The sequence below is a fragment of the Phyllobates terribilis genome, unplaced genomic scaffold (genome assembly GCF_046119375.1).
Source record: "Phyllobates terribilis strain yellow unplaced genomic scaffold, ASM4611937v1 Scaffold_4__5_contigs__length_816908805, whole genome shotgun sequence".
NCBI classification, from domain to species: Eukaryota; Metazoa; Chordata; class Amphibia; order Anura; family Dendrobatidae; genus Phyllobates; species Phyllobates terribilis.
The window spans coordinates 142814772-142833431 of record NW_027362764.1 but is presented as its reverse complement, the minus strand read 5'-3'; the positions used below and the strand labels follow the sequence as shown (position 1 = coordinate 142833431).

Sequence of the window (18660 nt, the reverse complement as noted above, 5' to 3'; positions counted from 1 at the left end):
TGAGGGGTCTAGTTTCCAAAATGGTGTTACTTGTGGGGGGGTTTCCACTATTTAGGCACATCAGGGGCTCTCCAAACACAACATGGCGTCCGCTAATTATTCAAGCAAATTTTACATTCAAAAAGTCAAATGGCGGTCCTTCCCTTCCGAACCATGCCGTGCCCCCAAACAGTGGTTTTCCCCCACATATGGGGTATCTGTGTGCTCAGGGGAAATAGCACAACAACTTTTGGGGTCCATTTTTTCCTGCTACCCCTGCAAAAATAAAAAAAAATTGGGTCTAAACATTTTTGTGAAAAAAGTTAAATGTTCAATTTTTACTTCCACATTCCAAAAATTCCTGTGAAGCACCTAAAGGGTTAATAAAGTTCTTGAATGTGGTTTTGAGCACCTTGAGGGGTGCAGTTTTTTAGAATTGTGTCACTTTTGGGTATTTTCTGTCATAAAGACCCCTCAAAGTGACTTCAAATGTGATGTGGTCCCTAAAAAAAATGGTTTTGTAAATTTTGTTGGAAAAATGAGAAATCGCTGGTCAACATTTAACCCTTATAGCTCCCTAATAAAAAAAATTTTGGTTCCAAAATTGTGCTGATGTAAAGTAGACACGTGGGAAATGTTATTTATTAACTATTTTGTATGGCATACAGTACAGACCAAAAGTTTGACACACCTCATTTAAAGAGTTTTCTGTATTTTCATGACTTTGAAAATTGTACATTCACACTGAAGGCATCAAAACTATGAATTAACACATGTGGAATTATATACTTAACAAAAAAGTGTGACACAACTGAAAATATGTCTTATATTCTAGGTTCTTCAAAGTAGCCACCTTTTGCTTTGATAACCGCTTTGCACACTCTTGGCATTCTCTTGATGAGCTTCAAGAGGTAGTCACCGGAAATGGTCTTTCAACAATCTTGAAGGAGTTCCCAGAGATGCTTAGCACTTGTTGGCCCTTTTGCCTTCACTCTGCGGTCCAGCTCACCCCAAACCATCTCGATTTGGTTCAGGTCTGGTGACTGTGGAGTCCAGGTCATCTGGCGTAGCACCCCATCACTCTCCTCCTTGGTCAAATAGCCTTTACACAGCCTGGAGGTGTGTTTGGGGTCATTGTCCTGTTGAAAAATAAATGATGGTCCAACTAAACGCAAACCGGATGGAATAGCATGCCGCTGCAAGATGCTGTGGTAGCCATGCTGGCTCAGTATGCCTTCAATTTTGAATAAATCCCCAACAGTGTCACCAGCAAAGCACCCCCACACCATCACACCTCCTCCTCCATGCTTCACGGTGGGAACCAGGCATGTAGAGTCCATCCGTTCACCTTTTCTGCGAAGCACAAAGACACGGTGGTTTTAACCAAAGATCTCAAATTTGGACTCATCAAACCAAAGCACAGATTTCCACTGGTCTAATGTCCATTTCTTGTGTTCTTTAGCCCAAACAAGTCTCTTCTGCTTGATGCCTGTCCTTAGCAGTGGTTTCCTAGCAGCTATTTTACCATGAAGGCCTGCTGCACAAAGTCTCCTCTTAACAGTTGTTGAAGAGATGGGTCTGCTGCTAGAACTCTGTGTGGCATTGACCTGGTCTCTAATCTGAGCTGCTGTTAACCTGCGATTTATGAGGCTGGTGACTTGGATAAACTTATCCTCAGAAGCAGAGGTGACTCTTGGTCTTCCTTTCCTTGGGTGGTCCTCATGTGAGCCAGTTTCTTTGTAGCGCTTGATGGTTTTTGCAACTGCACTTGGGGACACTTTCCAAGTTTTCCCAATTTTTCAGCCTGACTTACCTTCATTTCTTAAAATAATGATGGCCATTCGTTTTTCTTTACTTAGCTGCTTTTTTCTTGCCATAATACAGATTCTAACAGTCTATTCAGTAGGACTATCATCTGTGTATCCACCAGACTTCTGCACAGCACAACTGATGGTCCCAACCCCATTTATAAGGCAAGAAATCCCACTTATTAAACCTGACAGGGCACACCTGTGAAGGGAAAACCATTTCCGGTGACTACCTCTTGAAGCTCATCAAGAGAATGCCAAAAGTGTGCAAAGCAGTCATCAAAGTAAAAGGTGACTACTTAAAGAACCTAGAATATATGTCATATTTTCAGTTGTTTCACACTTTTTTGTTAAGTATATAATTCCACATGTGTTATTTCATAGTTTTGATGCCTTCAGTGTGAATGTACAATTTTCAAAGTCATGAAAATACAGAAAAATCTTTAAATGAGAAGGTGTGCCCAAACTTTTGGTCTGTACTGTATCTCTTTGATTTAAGGGCAGAAAAATAAAAATTTTGAAAATTGCTAAATTTTCACCAAATTTCCATTTTTTCACAAATAAACGCAAGTGATATCAAAGAAATTTTACCATAATCATGAAGTACAATATGTCACGAAAAAACACTCTCAGAATCAGGGGGATGCATTGAAGCATTCCAGAGTAATTACCTTAAAAAATGACAGTGGTCAGAATTGTAAAAATTGGCCTGGTCTTTAACATGCAAACCACCTTGGGTTGTAAAGGGGTTAAATTGTTAGTGGGGTTTTTCCGTTGGACTCACTGCATGGGCATTACCACTATAGGAGACCCACTCCTTTATAATGGGAATTTTTTTTTTTTACTGAGACCCTCCTCTATGTCTCTTCAAAGGGATATTGGAATGTGTCCAAATTTTTGGCAGCCCTTGCAGTCACTGCATACGCAATAAAAGTATAGGAGACCCACTCTTTAATAATGGGAACAACAAAGCATAGCCGACTGCTTGCCATTTAAGAATAGTAAGGGCCGCTTGATGGACCTATAAAAAATAGTGGTTGTGACTTTCAGAGTCCCTACTTCATAAATGAAACAGGATGTGTCTGATCATGTCTCACTCACCACATGGCCAGATAAGGTTGTAAAAATGACATTTCCCGGTGACTGCATTCTTCACCGTTGAAAGCAATGCAAATGTGCAAATACACATAAAAACCCTACGTGTGAACATAGCCCAAGGGGAGCAGAAGCATTTTTATTTTTGTATATTTATTTTGCCTTATATAAGTCATTACCCTGGAAAGGATGTTCTTTAATATTTTTCCCAGGAAAATCCATTTTGTTTTTGTTTTTGAATGTTTCATTGTGAGACCGTAAAACTTGCGTAATACCTCTGACAACATTGTTGACATTTGTGACCTGGGAGTCAGAACCTTCCAGTGGTCTTCCCCATGTTGTTCACATGTCATTTGAGCACTGTTCCCTTAGATTTGGGCAATTTTTAGACCCTCTGCAGACCTCCGCGGAAGGGGCGCTAGAAAAATGTTCGAGCTTCCCTTAGACTTACATTGGGCTTGTTGCTCGTACCAAGCAAAGAGTACCCAAGCATTTTAGGGCTCGCTCATCACTACTTTTGTTATCTTTGTCAAATATTTAAATTTGTATTGTGATCTGAAACATTGAAGTGTGACAAACATGCAAAAGAATAAGAAACAGGAAGGAGGCAAACTATTTTTCACACCACTGTACATATATTGTCTCTCGTCTGCCATATCACGTCTTCATTACGTTTTCCATAAATATGTGTTTCCTACCCATAGAAATATAACACATCAGTTGGAAGTAAAGGCACTCAGCTCCCTGGGGGTCAGAAGCAAAGGATCGCTATTGCCCGAGCACTTAAACGTTCTCCAAAAATTCTGCTGCTTGATGAAGCCACCTCAGCGCTAGATAATGAAAGCAAAAAGGTAAAATATGCTGATAACTCCATTCCTTTCTTCACTAATATAGAAATAGTAGTTTATAACACTTTATCAGAATGTACTACAGTGAATTAGTAAAGAAGAACATATGTAGCATGAGGCCTGCCTGGAAGTATTGGACCCTCTGGGCTGACAATGGACTTGATGTGGGTTGCACTTGGTAATAATTATTATTAATAATAATTAGTATTACTAATAATAAATATTAGTAATAATTATTAATAATAATTTTTATTTATTTAGCACCAACATATTCCACAGCACTTTACAATTGAGATATGACTACACGGCAGAGAATTCTCAGTTCTCATTGGGCAAAGCAACTTGTAGATGGTCAGAAGACTTCAATTTACAGTTCAGGGTAGTGATGGCATCTGTGTACTGCCTGTGATTTTCACAGACCCATAGCTTTGTACTGGTACCTTTCAACCATGATACTGGAAAAAAAAACGTGTCTCCATTATTTTTGCACACAATCCACACACAAAAAAAAAAAGCGGTATATGTGAACACCACCATAGACCTTAATGGGTACATGTTCTATCCGTGAGAATTAAGCATAGAACATGAATATGCAATGCTGACGTCTGAATGAGGCCTAAGGCTATGTTTACATAACATTTGCACGTATGTTCAGTGGCTCTATTGTGGCATTCAGATGAATGCATGAAAAATGAGAATCTTGGCTGCTGACTATAATGATGCAAATGGAGTCACAGTGTTCTCTGTCATACATCATTATGCAGATGTTGCTGCCACTTTATGTAACACCACAACACCTGCAGCCCTCAATTTGGTCACCCCCCTCACACGTACCAAAGCTCGCACAAACAGGCAACCCTGGCACACCAGAGTGACTAAAGAACTGAGACCGACCTCCAGGGTTGCTTAGCGGAGATGGAAAAAGTCCCACTCCAACGAGCACTTCATTGCAATCAAACAGTCCCTCACTACTTTTAAGTCCACACTCACTGCAGCAAAACAAACCAACTTCTCATCTCTCATATCCTCCCTGTCACAAAACCCTAAACAGCTATTCAACACTTTCAATTCTCTCTTCCGTCCCCCAGCGCCTCCTCCCTCTCCTCTCATCTCAGCTGAGGACTTTGCCTCATTCTTCAAACAAAAGATTGATTCCATCAGACAAAGCTTTTGCCTAAAGTCCCCACAGCCCCTTCTCGTATCTACTCAATCCTCCTCCTCCAAAACCAGCTTCTCCACCATTATGGAACATCAACATTCCTCCTTACTCTCCAAGTCACACCTCACCACCTGTGAACTTGACGCTATCCCATCCCACCTCATTCCTAACCGTACTACAGTCTTTATCCCAACTCTAGCCCACATTTTTAACCTGTCACTAACAACTGGTGTCTTCCTTTCATGCTTCAAACATGCTTCTTTCACACCCATCCTCAAAAAACCCTCCCTTGACCCATCCTCTCTGACTAGCTACCGCACCATATCACTTCTCCCCTACACCTCAAAACTACTGGAACAGCACGTCCATTCTGAACTGTCCTCCCACCTCTCCTGCTCCCTCTTTGACCCCTTACAATCTGGCTCCCGACTACACCATTCTACTGAAAATGCCTTGACTAAAGTCACCAATGACCTACTAACCACCAAATCCAAGCGACACTACTCTGTCCTCCTACTCCTGGACTTGTCATCTGCTTTTGACACTCTCATCTCTTGGCATCAAAGACTTGGCTCTATCTCGGATCTCCTCATACTTAACAGACATGACATTCAGTGTTTCTCACTCACACAGCACTGTGGTGCCCCTGAGGGTTCGGTCGCCACAGAGGTACTGCAACTCACCCAGAGGTGTGGTGTCTCCCTTCTATCAGGTAAGGAGGGAGTGCTGCACGGAACCCCAACACCTACATCTAACACTACACTACCCCAGGCCAGCAGGAGGGGCAAGACGCAATGTAGTTTTCTGCTGAGCCCTGACCCTGGCTGGGGTGGGGGGAACCCAAAGGTAGGGGGAACCAGTAGTGGGTGTGGGTGGAGGAAGTAGTTTATGGGAGCACTCATATAGTAGATATATAAAAGATAGACATCTTAAAACAGTGGTGAGTCGAGGAGTGTGGTTCAGAGGAACAGTCTGGGAGCAGAGTCTCTGTAGGAGCTCTGCTCCACTACAAGGGCCCAGGACTGAGACCCAGGAGGGGAGCAGGGAGTGAGCTCCGTTCTACAGAAGGGATCCTAGGGGAGTATGGTGAGTGCAGGCGGCACCCGTACACCCCAAACCTGCCAAGTGTCAGGAGGATCTATGCCGCAAGAAGGGGACCGGCCCCTGGCCCAGTCGTGCAGCTTCAGGCCTCGGCTGGAAAAACCGGAGGCTTCTGACTTCTATAGCCAGGAGCCAAACCCCCACTTCAATTCAAGTAAGGCCAAGCAGGTCTGTGCAACTCCGACGGACAGGGGGGACCTCGCAGCACCCGAACGGGATTCACAGTGGGAAGCGCAGGGCAGGAGGGAGTAAGACCCAACGTGAAGTTGGTCTAGAGAGGTACATAAGAAAGTGGGGTTCCACCAGGTACACCCGAGCTGCCTGAGGAAGGACTGAACCCCTGCCCGGTGAATGCAGTGCGGCGCGGGAGACTTGCACCAGTACAGTGCACCTGTGGACTGTCTAAGAACTGTGAGTAAATCTTGGATGACTGCACTGAGCTGCCTCCGCTCCTTTATTTTGCCGGTGCCATTTCCCTCCCTGCACTACAATGCCCAGCGCACCTCCTTCATTCCTGTACACTGCCCTGAGGCCTGCTCCACCTGTCGGGAGCCGTTCCATCTCAAGCTGCCCTAACACCTGTCTCAGAGGACTGTCGCAGGGCTGGTGATCCTCACCAGACACCACAGGAGGCGTCACAAAAAATTCCCAAAATCCCCATATTAAAATATCCCCTTTTTGCACTGACCGCCCTGGGTCACGGACCGGGCCAGCCACCGTGATCTCCCCCAAAAGCAGCCATAAGGCCCAGCTGCCAAGTACCCCACAGCCCTGGGGCCAAGTCAGTACCTCCTCATCTCGCCCCCTATCTGTCGGTGTCCCCCAAGGTTCAGTCCTAAGATCTCTGCTCTTCTCAATCTACACCCTCGGCCTGGGACAGCTCATAGAGTCCCACGGCTTTCAGTATCATCTCTGACACAGATTTATTTCTCTGGACCTGATATCACCTCCTGCCAAACAAACCTGATCGCCTTCTACGAAGAGGTGAGCTCACAGCTGGACCGGGGAGAGTCAGTGGATGTTGTATACCTTGACTTCTCCAAAGCGTTTGATACTGTGCCACACAAAAGGTTGGTATATAAAATGAGAATGCTTGGTCTGGGGGATAATGTGTGCAAGTGGGTAAATAGCTGGCTGAGTGATAGAAAGCAGAGGGTGGTTATCAATGGAGTAAGCTCAGGGTGTGTCAGGGTTACTAGCGGGGTGCCTCAAGGGTCTGTCTTGGGCCCTATATTATTTAATATATTTATTAATGATCTAGTGGAAGGGTTGCATAGTAAAATAGCAATATTTGCAGATGATACTAAACTTTGTAAAGTAGTTAATACAGATGAGGATAGGGCACAGCTACAGGAGGATTTAGATAAATTGGGGAGTTGGGCCAAAAAATGGCAAATGGGGTTCAATGCCGATAAATGTAAGGTCATACACATGGGAAAGAAAAACAGCAGTCACCCATACATATTAAATGGGAAATCGTTGGGGAAATCTGACATGGAGAAGGACCTGGGCGTCTTGGTTAATAGCAAATTAAATTGGATTGCCCAGTGTCAGGCAGCAGCTGCGAAGGCAAATAGAGTCATGGCATGCATCAGAAGAGGAATAGGGGCATATGATGAGAACATTGTTCTTCCTCTGTATAAAGCGCTGGTAAGGCCGCACTTAGAATATTGTGCACAGTTCTGGGCTCCGGTGCTCAGGAAAGACATATTGGAGCTAGAGAGGGTACAAAGGAGGGCGACTAAGGTAATAAAGGGAATGGAGGGATTATAATACCCAGAGAGGTTGTCAAAATTAGGCCTATTTACGTTGGAAAAGAGAAGGCTTAGGGGAGACCTCATAAACATTTATAAATACATCAGGGGGCAGTACAGAGATCTCTCCCATGACTTGTTTATACCAAGGATGGTGACAAAGACGAGGGGGCACGCTATGCGTCTGGAGGAAAGGAGGTTCCTGCACCAGCATAGAAGGGGATTCTTTACGGTCAGAGCCGTGAGACTCTGGAACTCTCTGGGAGAGGAAGTGGTGATGTCCAACTCACTTAATGAGTTCAAGAGAGGCCTGGACGCCTTTCTTGAGAACAATAAAATTACATCTTATGCTTAGTTAATTAATCCAGGGATTTAATCTGACTGCCAGATTGGTGTTGGGAAGTGAATTTTTCTTCAATGATGTAAATTGGCCTATACCGCATGTTTTTTTTTTGCCTTCCCCTGGATCAACGCTGCGGAATAGCTGCAGTGCACAAGAAATAGGCTGTACTGGATGGATGCTTGTCTTTTTTTGGCTTTATAAACTATGTAACTATGTAACCTCCTAACTAACCAGAATCCCACAATGTCTGTCCGCTATCTCATCCTTCTTCTCTGCTAGATTTCTAAAACTTAACATGGATAAAACTGAATTCATCATCTTTCCCCCATCTCACTCAGCCCCCATCTGACCTATCCATCAAAATCAATGGCTGTACACTTTCCCCAGTCCCACAAGCTTGCTGCCTCGGGGTAACCCTGGACTCTAACCTCTCCTTCCAAGCCCTTTCCACTTCCTGCTGACTCCAACTCAAAAACATCTCCCGAATCCACACATTCCTCAACCACAAATCTGCAAAAACACTAGTGCACGCGCTCATCATCTCCGGCCTTGACTACTGCAACCTCCTGCTCTGTGGCCTCCCCTCAAACACTCTCACACCCCTCCAATCTATCCTGAACTCTGCTGCCCGACTAATCCACCTATCCTCCCGCTATTTCCTGGCCTCTCCTCTCTGTCAATCACTTCACTGGCTCCCCATTGCCCAGAGACTCCAGTTCAAAACCCTAACTATGGCATATAAAGCCACCCACAACTTGTTTGCTCCATACATCTGTGATCTAGTCTCCCGGTACATATCTATACGCAACCTACGATCCTCACACAATCTCCTTCTCTACTCCCCCCTTATCTCCTCTTCCCACAACCGCTTACAATATTTCTCCCGTGCATCCCCCCTACTCTGGAACTCTGTACCCCAACGCATCAGAGTCTTGCCTACCGTGGAAACCTTCAAAAAGAACCTGAAGACCTACCTCTTCTGCCAAGCCTACAACCTGCAGTAACAATCGCTTCACCACACCACTGCATGACCAGCTCTACCCTTACCTACTGTATCCTCACCCATCCCTTGTAGATTGTGAGCCCTCGCAGGCAGAGTGCTTTCTCCTCCTGTACCAGTCTGCCGTTGCGTTTTTGTTCAAGATTTTTATAATAGTTTTTGCTATGTATACCCCCCTTTTTGATATGTAAAGTGCCATGGAATAAATAATAATAAATAATAATTTTCAGCTGTATAGACCTAGTTGAGGCAGTGATTTATTATAAGGCTACGGTCACACTATCAGTATTTGGTCAGTATTTTAAATCAGTATTTGTAAGCGAAAACCAGGAGAGGAACAATCACAGAAAAAGTCTACTAGAATCACATGCACCAATTCTTTATTTTTGACCCTCTCCTGGTTTTGGCTCATAAATACTGATGTGAAAAACTGACCAAACGCTGATAGTGTGAACATGGCCTAAAGATAGTAAATGGAAGCCACCTAAAGAAACAGGCCATGTTTACTCATTTAGTATTTTGTCAGTATTTTACATCAGTATTTGTAAGCCAAAACTAGGAGTGGAACAATCAGAGGAAAAGTATAATAGAAACACGTCACCACTTCTGCAGTTTCCAACCACTCCTGGTTTTGGTTTACAAATTCTGATGTAAAATACTGACTAAATACTGAACATGTAAATGTGGCCTTTATCATCTCATGTTTTATGAACCGTTAAGCAGTTAAAAGCGGTAACAAAAGAGTGAACATGTTCACAGAAATGTAATTTTTACATTGCTGTGCAGTATGGTCACTTTTTACGGTGGTTTTGCGGCACTTTTTCAGGTGGGTTCCAAGTAGATTCCGCATGATAAAGACGTTGTTTGCACATTCCGAACCTTTCGAATAGATTTTTCAGCCAGCAAAAATCTCAGTGTGAACATACCCTTACTGTTGTTCCATATTACTGTATTCTATTACTTAAAACCATAATTTGCTCTTCTATCCAGATCGTACAACAAGCTCTTGATCAAGCCAGGAAAGGAAGGACTTGCATCATGATCGCACATAGACTATCTACAGTCCAGAATGCAGATGTTATTGTTGTCATTAAGAATGGAAGAGTAATAGAAATAGGAACTCACCAGAAGCTTCTCAGTAACCAAGGGGCATATTTCCAACTAGTAAATGCACAAAATATAACTTAGATGAAATGCTCTGAACTGCTGAAAAACAACATGAATTTGAAGCCTTGAAACCTAAAAGTCTGCTTAGTTACTGCTAGAAGAAAGCCAATGATTATTCCAAAAAAACTATTTTTATTTAAGCCTTATGTCACTGCTCTATGTAACATATGAAAGTGAACTAGACGTAGATTTTGCAATGTATGCATTAATAAACAAGCCACATTTATCTAATGCTTAAAATTGAAGAACATAATGTTAAACAAGATATTTCGCACTATACTAGCTTACTCAAAATGTTAATTGCATTAAATTCTATTTAAAAATTAAAAATAACATGGACATGTATTTTTGTGACTAGAGGTGAGCAAATATAAATATATATATATATATATATATATATATATATACAGTACAGACTAAAAGTTTGGACACACCTTCTCATTTAAAGATTTTTCTGTATTTTCATGACTACGAAAATTGTACATTCACACTGAAGGCATCAAAATTATGAATTAACACATGTGGAATTACTGTATATACTTAACAAAAAAGTGTGAAACAACTGAAAATATGTCTTATATTCTAGGTTCTTCAAAGTAGCCACCTTTTACTTTGATGACTGCTTTGCACACTCTTGGCATTCTCTTGATGAGCTTCAAGAGGTAGTCACCGGAAATGGTTTTCCCTTCACAGGTGTGCCCTGTCAGGTTTAATAAGTGGGATTTCTTGCCTTATAAATGGGGTTGGGACCATCAGTTGTGTTGTGCAGAAGTCTGGTGGATACACAGATGATAGTCCTACTGAATAGACTGTTAGAATCTGTATTATGGCAAGAAAAAAGCAGCTAAGTAAAGAAAAACGAGTGGCCATCATTATTTTAAGAAATGAAGGTCAGTCAGGCCGAAAAATTGGGAAAACTTTGAAAGTGTCCCCAATTGCAGTTGCAAACACCATCAAGCGCTACAAAGAAACTGTCTCACATGAAGACCGCCCCAGGAAAGGAAGACCAAGAGTCACCTCTGCTTCTGAGGATAAGTTTTTCCGAGTCGCCAGCCTCAGAAATCGCAGGTTAACAGCAGCTCAGATTAGAGACCAAGTCAATGGCACACAGAGTTCTAGCAGCAGACACATCTCTTCAGCAACTGTTAAGAGATGACTTTGTGCAGCTGGCCTTCATGGTAAAATAGCTGCTAGGAAACCACTGCTAAGGACAGGCAACAAGCAGAAGAGACTTGTTTGGGCTAAAGACCACAAGGATGGGACATTAGACCAGTTGAAATCTGTGCTTTGGTCTGATGAGTCCAAATTTGAGATCTTTGGTTCCAACCACCGTGTCTATGTGCGACGCAGAAATGGTGAATGGATGGACTCTACATGCCTGGTTCCCACCGTGAAGCATGGAGGAGTAGGTGTGATGGTGTAGGGGTGCTTTGCTGGTGACACTGTTGGGGATTTATTCAAAATTGAAGGCATACTGAACCAGCATGGCTACCACAGTATCTTGCAGCGGCATGCTATTCCATCCGGTTTGCATTTAGTTGGACCATCATTTATTTTTCAACAGGACAATGACCCCAAACACACCTCCAGCGTGTGTAAGGGCTATTTGACCAAGAAGGAGAGTGATGGGGTGCTACGCCAGATGACCTGGCCTCCACAGTCACCAGACCTGAACCCAATCGAGATGGTTTGGGGTGAGCTGGACCGCAGAGTGAAGGCAAAAGGGCCAACAAGTGCTAAGCATCTCTGGGAACTCCTTCAAGATTGTTGGAAGACCATTTCCGGTGACTACCCCTTGAAGCTCATCAAGAGAATGCCAAAAGTGTGCAAAGCAGTCATCAAAGCAAAAGGTGGCTACTTTGGAGAACCTAGAATATAAGACATATTTTCAGTTGTTTCACACTTTTTTGTTAAGTATACAATTCCACATGTGTTAATTCATAGTTTTGATGCCTTCAGTGTGAATGTACAATTTTCATAGTTATGAAAATACAGAAAAATCTTTAAATGAGAAGGTGTGTCCAAACTTTTGGTCTGTACTGTATATGCATGGACATTTAACTATGCATGGATGTATGGATGATGCAATCTAGTGAAAAATAATTAAGACAATAAACTACACTGTGTGAGCTGTAAGACAAGATATTTTGCCACACATATCAATTATCTTAAATGATGAGGTCAATAGTGAACTAAGGTGTTAGGCTGGTGTGGCGCCCCTGCGGGTTCAGTCGCCACAGAGGTACTGCATCTCACCCAGAGGTGTGATATCTCACTCTCAGGTAAGGATGGAGTATTGCCCGGGACCCAAACACCTGCGCCCAACACTACACTACTCCAGACCAGCAGGAGGGGCAAGATGCACTGCTGCGCTGCAGAGCCCTGACCCTGGCTGGAGTGGGGGGAACCAAGAGAGGGGGAACCATGTAGTGGGCGTGGGTGGAGGAAGCAGATCACGGGAACCCTGGAAAAGAAGGATATAAAAAGGGAAGCCATCTTGGGAGTTCAGTTCAGTGCAGTTCAGTCTGAGAGGAGAAGTAGTGGAAGCAGGAGCTCTGCTCAGGAGGAGCGGGCCTTAGTGAGAGAGGCCCAGGAGGTGAGACTGACTGAAGTGAGGAGAGGAGCAGGGAGAAAGGATCCAGAAGGAAAGAAGGGATCCTAGGGGTACGGGAATTGCTGGAGGCCACCCGTACGCCCAAATCTACAAGGAGTGGAAGGATCAGGCCGCAAAGGGGACCGGCCCCTAACTAGTGGGAATAATAACATTCAGCTAGAAACCGGAGGCTTCTACATTTCCAAGGTGTAGTTGCCACAGCAGCAATTAATCGCCAAGAAGGTAGCCGCACAGGATACAGGGAACTCCAGGTTGCCCCCCAAGATCTGAGGTTACCAGATTGGGACACTTTTTGCGAGGCGCAGGGCAGCAGGGTGAGAGCCAGCGCAGGAAGATGACCAGGAGGGACACACAGAAAGGGGTCACGCTAAGTGCTCTTGAATTACCTGAGGGATTTCTGAACCCCTCCCTGAGTAAATACCGGACGACGTGGGTGGTTATGAACTGCAGTTGTAACCAGGAGCAACGTGATAATCGTGAGTAAACCTTGAAGACTACACCCCACTGTCTCTGTGAATTATTGCTGCGCTATCATCCCCTGCACCACACGGCACAACAACAGTTACTTCATCATTAACCATCACCGCACCGCCCTGGAGCTTAGCTCTACCTGTGGAGAGCTGAACCAACTCTGCTGCATTACCAACAGCTCCAGAGGACCTGCTCCGTAGCGGCGGCTCCATATAGCCGCATACCACAGGTGGCGTCATGAACACTAAACATAAAAACTATAATCCTTTACTTTAAAACCCCTTTTATTGACCGCCCTGGGTCACGGACCGGGTCACAGCCACAGTGACATCTCCCCTAGCAACGACCGGCCCGGCACCGAGTACCCCACGGCCCAGGTGGCGCGTCACTGGCATTCCACCAACGTATGGCATGCGATGCGAGAGCATCGGATGCGATATGCTAATGACCCTTGGTTCCTGCTCTGCTGTGAGCTGGAGCCGAGTGTCATGCTACTGTGCTGCAATTTTTTAGTATGAGAGGATCGCAGCACAGCTGCGGAGGAGACAGAGAAAGTAGTTTCTCCATCTCCTCCATGGCCTGACTCGCCATATATCGCACTGCAGTGAGCTGACATGCGAGTGCAGTCCGATTTTTCCTCGCACCCATAGGCTTGCATTGGCAAATCTCGCGCGATATACGCGCACAATCGCAGCGTGCTGCGATTTTGCACGTGCCGAATATGCCTGAGAAAATAATCGCTGATCTTAGTTGGCCCATAGAATAACACTGGGCTGAGTTCTATGCAATGTTTTATCGCATAGCACTCGTCGTGTTATACAGTAGTGTGACTCCGGCCTTAGTCAGAGGGTGGTGGCTTTCCTTGTTAGCTCATTACTACTCCACCATCTGTGTGACATGAACTCTTTACTCTGCCAGCTGAGGATCTAACAAAAGCCTCATCTACCTGATCTGCCATTAGCATCTGACTAATGAGGTCTAAGGTGTATAGGGGCCTCAACTATCCCTTATCAGACAATGTCAGTAGAGATGAAGGTCCAGCTTTCCAGCATGTCTGATTTCGGACTGTCGATCCTTTTTTTTTCTTCATGCAATAAGGAGCAGCACAGTGGCTCAGTGGCCTGTTGCCTTGCAGCTCTGGGGTCCTGGGTTCAAATCCCACAAAGGACAGCATCTGCAAAAAAATTATATGTTCTCCCTATTTTTGAGTGTGTTTCCAGTTTCCTCCAGCTCCAAAGACATATTGATAGGAAATTTAGATTGTGAGCCCCAATGAGGACAGAGATGATGATATCAGTAAAGTTTTGTGGAATTAATGGCACTATATAAGGTCCCCTATACATGTTGTAAGGGGTTGGTACTCACTCAGCTGCTTTCAAGGTAGTCACAGTTTCTTTAGAAATGTCCAAGGTGGGTTTATTCGGATTTCATAAACCGCACTCTCCAGGTAAATGAAACATAGCCTTGTCTGGCACAAAGTAACAAAAACAAGCAAAACAGTCCATACAGGTCTGCGGGTTCACCCTCCACTAGTCAGTGTCCTGTAGCCCAGACAGGCTGGAGGTCTCCACACCTCCGGCCACAGACAATGAATGAGACACTTGCTCTTCATTTTATACACACGCCCTGGGGTGGGGCTATGTGAGCAGCCAATCCCACCCATCTCTTATGACTGCTCGTAAAAACCGGCCCTGATACGCCCAATTAACCCTCTCAGCACTATGTGTGCTGGAGCATGTTTTCCTGGTTTTACATCACTGAAGCTGCCAACCTCAGCGATACATATCTCCGGTCATGTCCATAGTCCATGTTTGCAGTACATATGACATCCCTTTTTTTCATGGATGACACACATACCTATTATAACCTATGTTGATTTTCACATGTCCATGTGTTCACATCGACCGTGTGTCCTTGTGAACCATATGGAGACATATCCATTTTTCTGGCAGCATGGATGACAAGGGCCAATAAAAGTCAATGGGTCCGTGAAAAACATGTAGAGCACACGGTTGCCATCTGTGTGCCATACGTGGTTAACATTGTAAAGTATACGATAACTTTTGTAATTTCATTCTTTCTTTATTCATACCGAAAAAACACTGATAACACACTGATGGCACACTGATGACATATTGATCCAAAACACTGATGACACCGGTACTGTTTTTTCCAGTACTGGTTTTATACGGATGTGTGAAGGAGGCCTAAGTGAATAAAATATATATATTTAAGACGCTGCCAGAGAGGTTTGGCAACGGCTTTCTCATAGAGAATACAGAAGCACTTGACAGAATATGAGTTAGATAAGATAAATGCTCACAGAATGATCAGCCTAGCCATAGTTCAGCACACAGGTGTAAAAAAATTTACAATTTTGTTAATACAGAATAAAACAAAATGCATCCCCCCCCAACAAAAAAATATATTATAATTAGTACATATTTACTTATCTCATGATTATAACATATAAAGGGAATAATACATTGGCAAAGTAGTGGCCTCGGGTAATTGACACTAGGGAGTAACGATGAGTAAATATGTTCAAAAAACAATTGCCAATTTCAAATTCGGCACGAATATGGCACATTTGGATTCGGGATCGGAGAGCGGAATATTTTTTTCTTAAAATCGGCAAAAATCTGTAAAATTCGGTAAAAGTGTGGGAAATTATTGCTTTGCAACTAAAGTATTTTTATCACTTTGACTAGAATAGTGGTGGTGTATGATGAGCGTGGGGATGTGTTTGATGAGGGGAAGGGCTAGGGAGAGCTCAGAGCAGCGGTGTGCTTGTAATCTTTTTTTTTTTCCTAACTTTGACTAGCTGCGATTTGCACACATAAGCTTGTGCCAATGGCTGCTGAAATCACATGTCTCTCTTTATATAAAGACTAGAGTTGATATGTTGTTTTAGAGACATTTTGTCATTATAACAGGTCACAGAGGCTGCTGCTGACTCTGCTCCAGGATTCATTAGGGATTTTAGCTAGTTAACTAGTAGAGATGAGCGTTTTTCGACTCGAACTGTTCGCCAATCTCAAATTCGAGCTGTTTTGGGCGGTGTTCGAGCCGTTCGGCGAACACGAACGATTTGAGAAAAATTCGGCTGTTCGAGGTTATGTTCGATAACTGTTCGTGCACCAAAATCATAACTGGATTTTTTCTCAGTAATGATGAAAATTAATGTTAATACGCAGTTTGAGTGTACAGCGGGGTGGGGGAAGGGGCAGGGGATGGATCTCTGCAGGAATAATGAAGATCTCCATTTTTTTTTCTCTTTCCCGCATTTACAGTGGGGAGGTGCAATCTGTCAGCCTATCAGCAGCGCACACACGGTGCGAAGTGCTTTTTTTCACACAAGCAAGGGCATGTGTCATTGGCAGTGTATGTCACATGTTCTTGCCCTATAAGACCCAGCCATTTTCCCCGTCGCCACCATTTTCTCACTGCTGCAGCTGCGTGTTAGACGGCACCGCTGTTGCTGTGTGCGCTATACCTTGTTAATTTCAAGCCAATTTTCGCACAAATCTACAGATAGCTTGGGAGTAGGGAATAGTTGTGATTGCAGTCCTTTTAAGGACTAGGTTACAGCATTTCCTACGACTTTTATCAGGCAGGTCTGTGCTCTTAAATAGATAGATTGTGGGAGTAAAGACTAATTGTAATTGCAGTCCTTTTCAGGACTAGGTTACATCAGTTCCTATCAGTTTTTGCCAGGCAGGTCTGTGCCAGAGCTGTGCAAGTTTTTTTCACAGCATTTGGCTGAATCTAGCAAAGCTAATCCTTTTTGGCCTATTGCAGAGTGTGTTAGTCAGTGGAGTAGCCTATCTGTGTTGCAAGATATACCACCTGTGTATAGAATACCAATTTTTTTACTGCACCTAGTGAAGTAAAATCTTTTGGGCATAGCATCATTCTATTAGTCCATCTATACTGACCTCCATCAGGTTGCAAATTGAATATAATTTTTTTCTGCATCTAGCTCTGAAAAAATATTTGGGCTTCTAGCAGTGTGTGGGACTTGTTCTATTAGTCCATCTATACTGACCTCCATCAGGTTGCAAATTGAATATAATTTTTATCTGCATCTACCTCTGAAAAAATATTTGGCCTTGTAGCAGTGTGTGGGAATTTCTCTATTAGTCCATCTATACTGACCTCCATCAGGTTGCAAACTGAATATATTTTTTTTCTGCATCTACCTCTGAAAAAATATTTGGGCTTCTAGCTATGTGTGGGACTTGTTCTATTAGTCCATCTATACTGACCTCCATCAGGTTGCAAATTAAAAATAATTTATATCTGCATCTAGCTCTGAAAAAATATTTGGGCTTCTATCAGTGTGTGGGACTTTCTCTATTAGTCCATCTATACTGACCTCCATCAGGTTGCAAGCAGAATATATTTTTTTTCTGCATCTACCTCTGAAAAAATATTTGGGCTTCTAGCTGTGTGTGGGACTTGTTCTATTAGTCCATCTATACTGACCTCCATCAAGTTGCAAACTGAATATATTTTTTTTCTGCATCTACCTCTGAAAAAATATTTGGGCTTCTAGCTGTGTGTGGAACTTGTTATATTAGTCCATCTATACTGACCTCCATCAGGTTGCAAACTGAATATAATTTTTTTCTGCATCTACCTCTGAAAAACTATTTGGGCTTCTAGCAGTGTGTGGGACTTGTTCTATTAGTCCATCTATACTGACCTGCATCAGGTTGCAAATTAAAAATAATTTATATCTGCATCTAGCTCTGAAAAAATATTTGGCCTTCTAGCAGTGTGTGGGACTTTCTCTATTAGTCCATCTATACTGACCTCCATCAGGTTGCAAATTAAAAATAATTTTTTGTCTGCATCTAGCTCTGAAAAAATATTTGGCCTTCTAGCAGTGTGTGGGACTTTCTCTACTAGTCCATCTATACTGACCTCCATCAGGTTGCAAACTGAATATATTTTTTTTCTGCATCTACCTCTGAAAAAATATTTGGGCTTCTAGCTGTGTGTGGGACTTGTTATATTAGTCCATCTATACTGACCTCCATCAGGTTGCAAACTGAATATATTTTTTTTCTGCATCTACCTCTGAAAAAATATTTGGGCTTCTAGCTGTGTGTGGGACTTGTTCTATTAGTCCATCTATACTGACCTCCATCAGGTTGCAAATTAAAAATAATTTATATCTGCATCTAGCTCTGAAAAAATATTTGGGCTTCTAGCTGTGTGTGGGACTTGTTCTATTAGTCCATCTATACTGACCTCCATCAGGTTGCAAACTGAATTTATATTTTTTCTGCATCTACCTCTGAAAAAATATTCGG

General features: G+C 43.3%; 1 protein-coding gene across 6 annotated transcripts in view; it reads left to right on the top strand.

The window, feature by feature from the left end:
• Positions 1–10587, top strand: part of LOC141265127 (ATP-binding cassette sub-family B member 5-like) — a 1418963-nt gene extending 1408376 nt beyond the window's left edge. For all 6 annotated transcript variants that reach the window (XM_073677812.1, XM_073677808.1, XM_073677805.1 and 3 more), the window contains 2 exons: positions 3587–3733; positions 10078–10587. In XM_073677812.1, coding sequence (XP_073533913.1) covers positions 3587–3733; positions 10078–10275 — 345 coding nt within the window. In that variant the 3' untranslated portion in view covers positions 10276–10587. The remainder of the gene's footprint in view (positions 1–3586; positions 3734–10077) is intronic.
• Positions 10588–18660: the final 8073 nt, after the last annotated feature.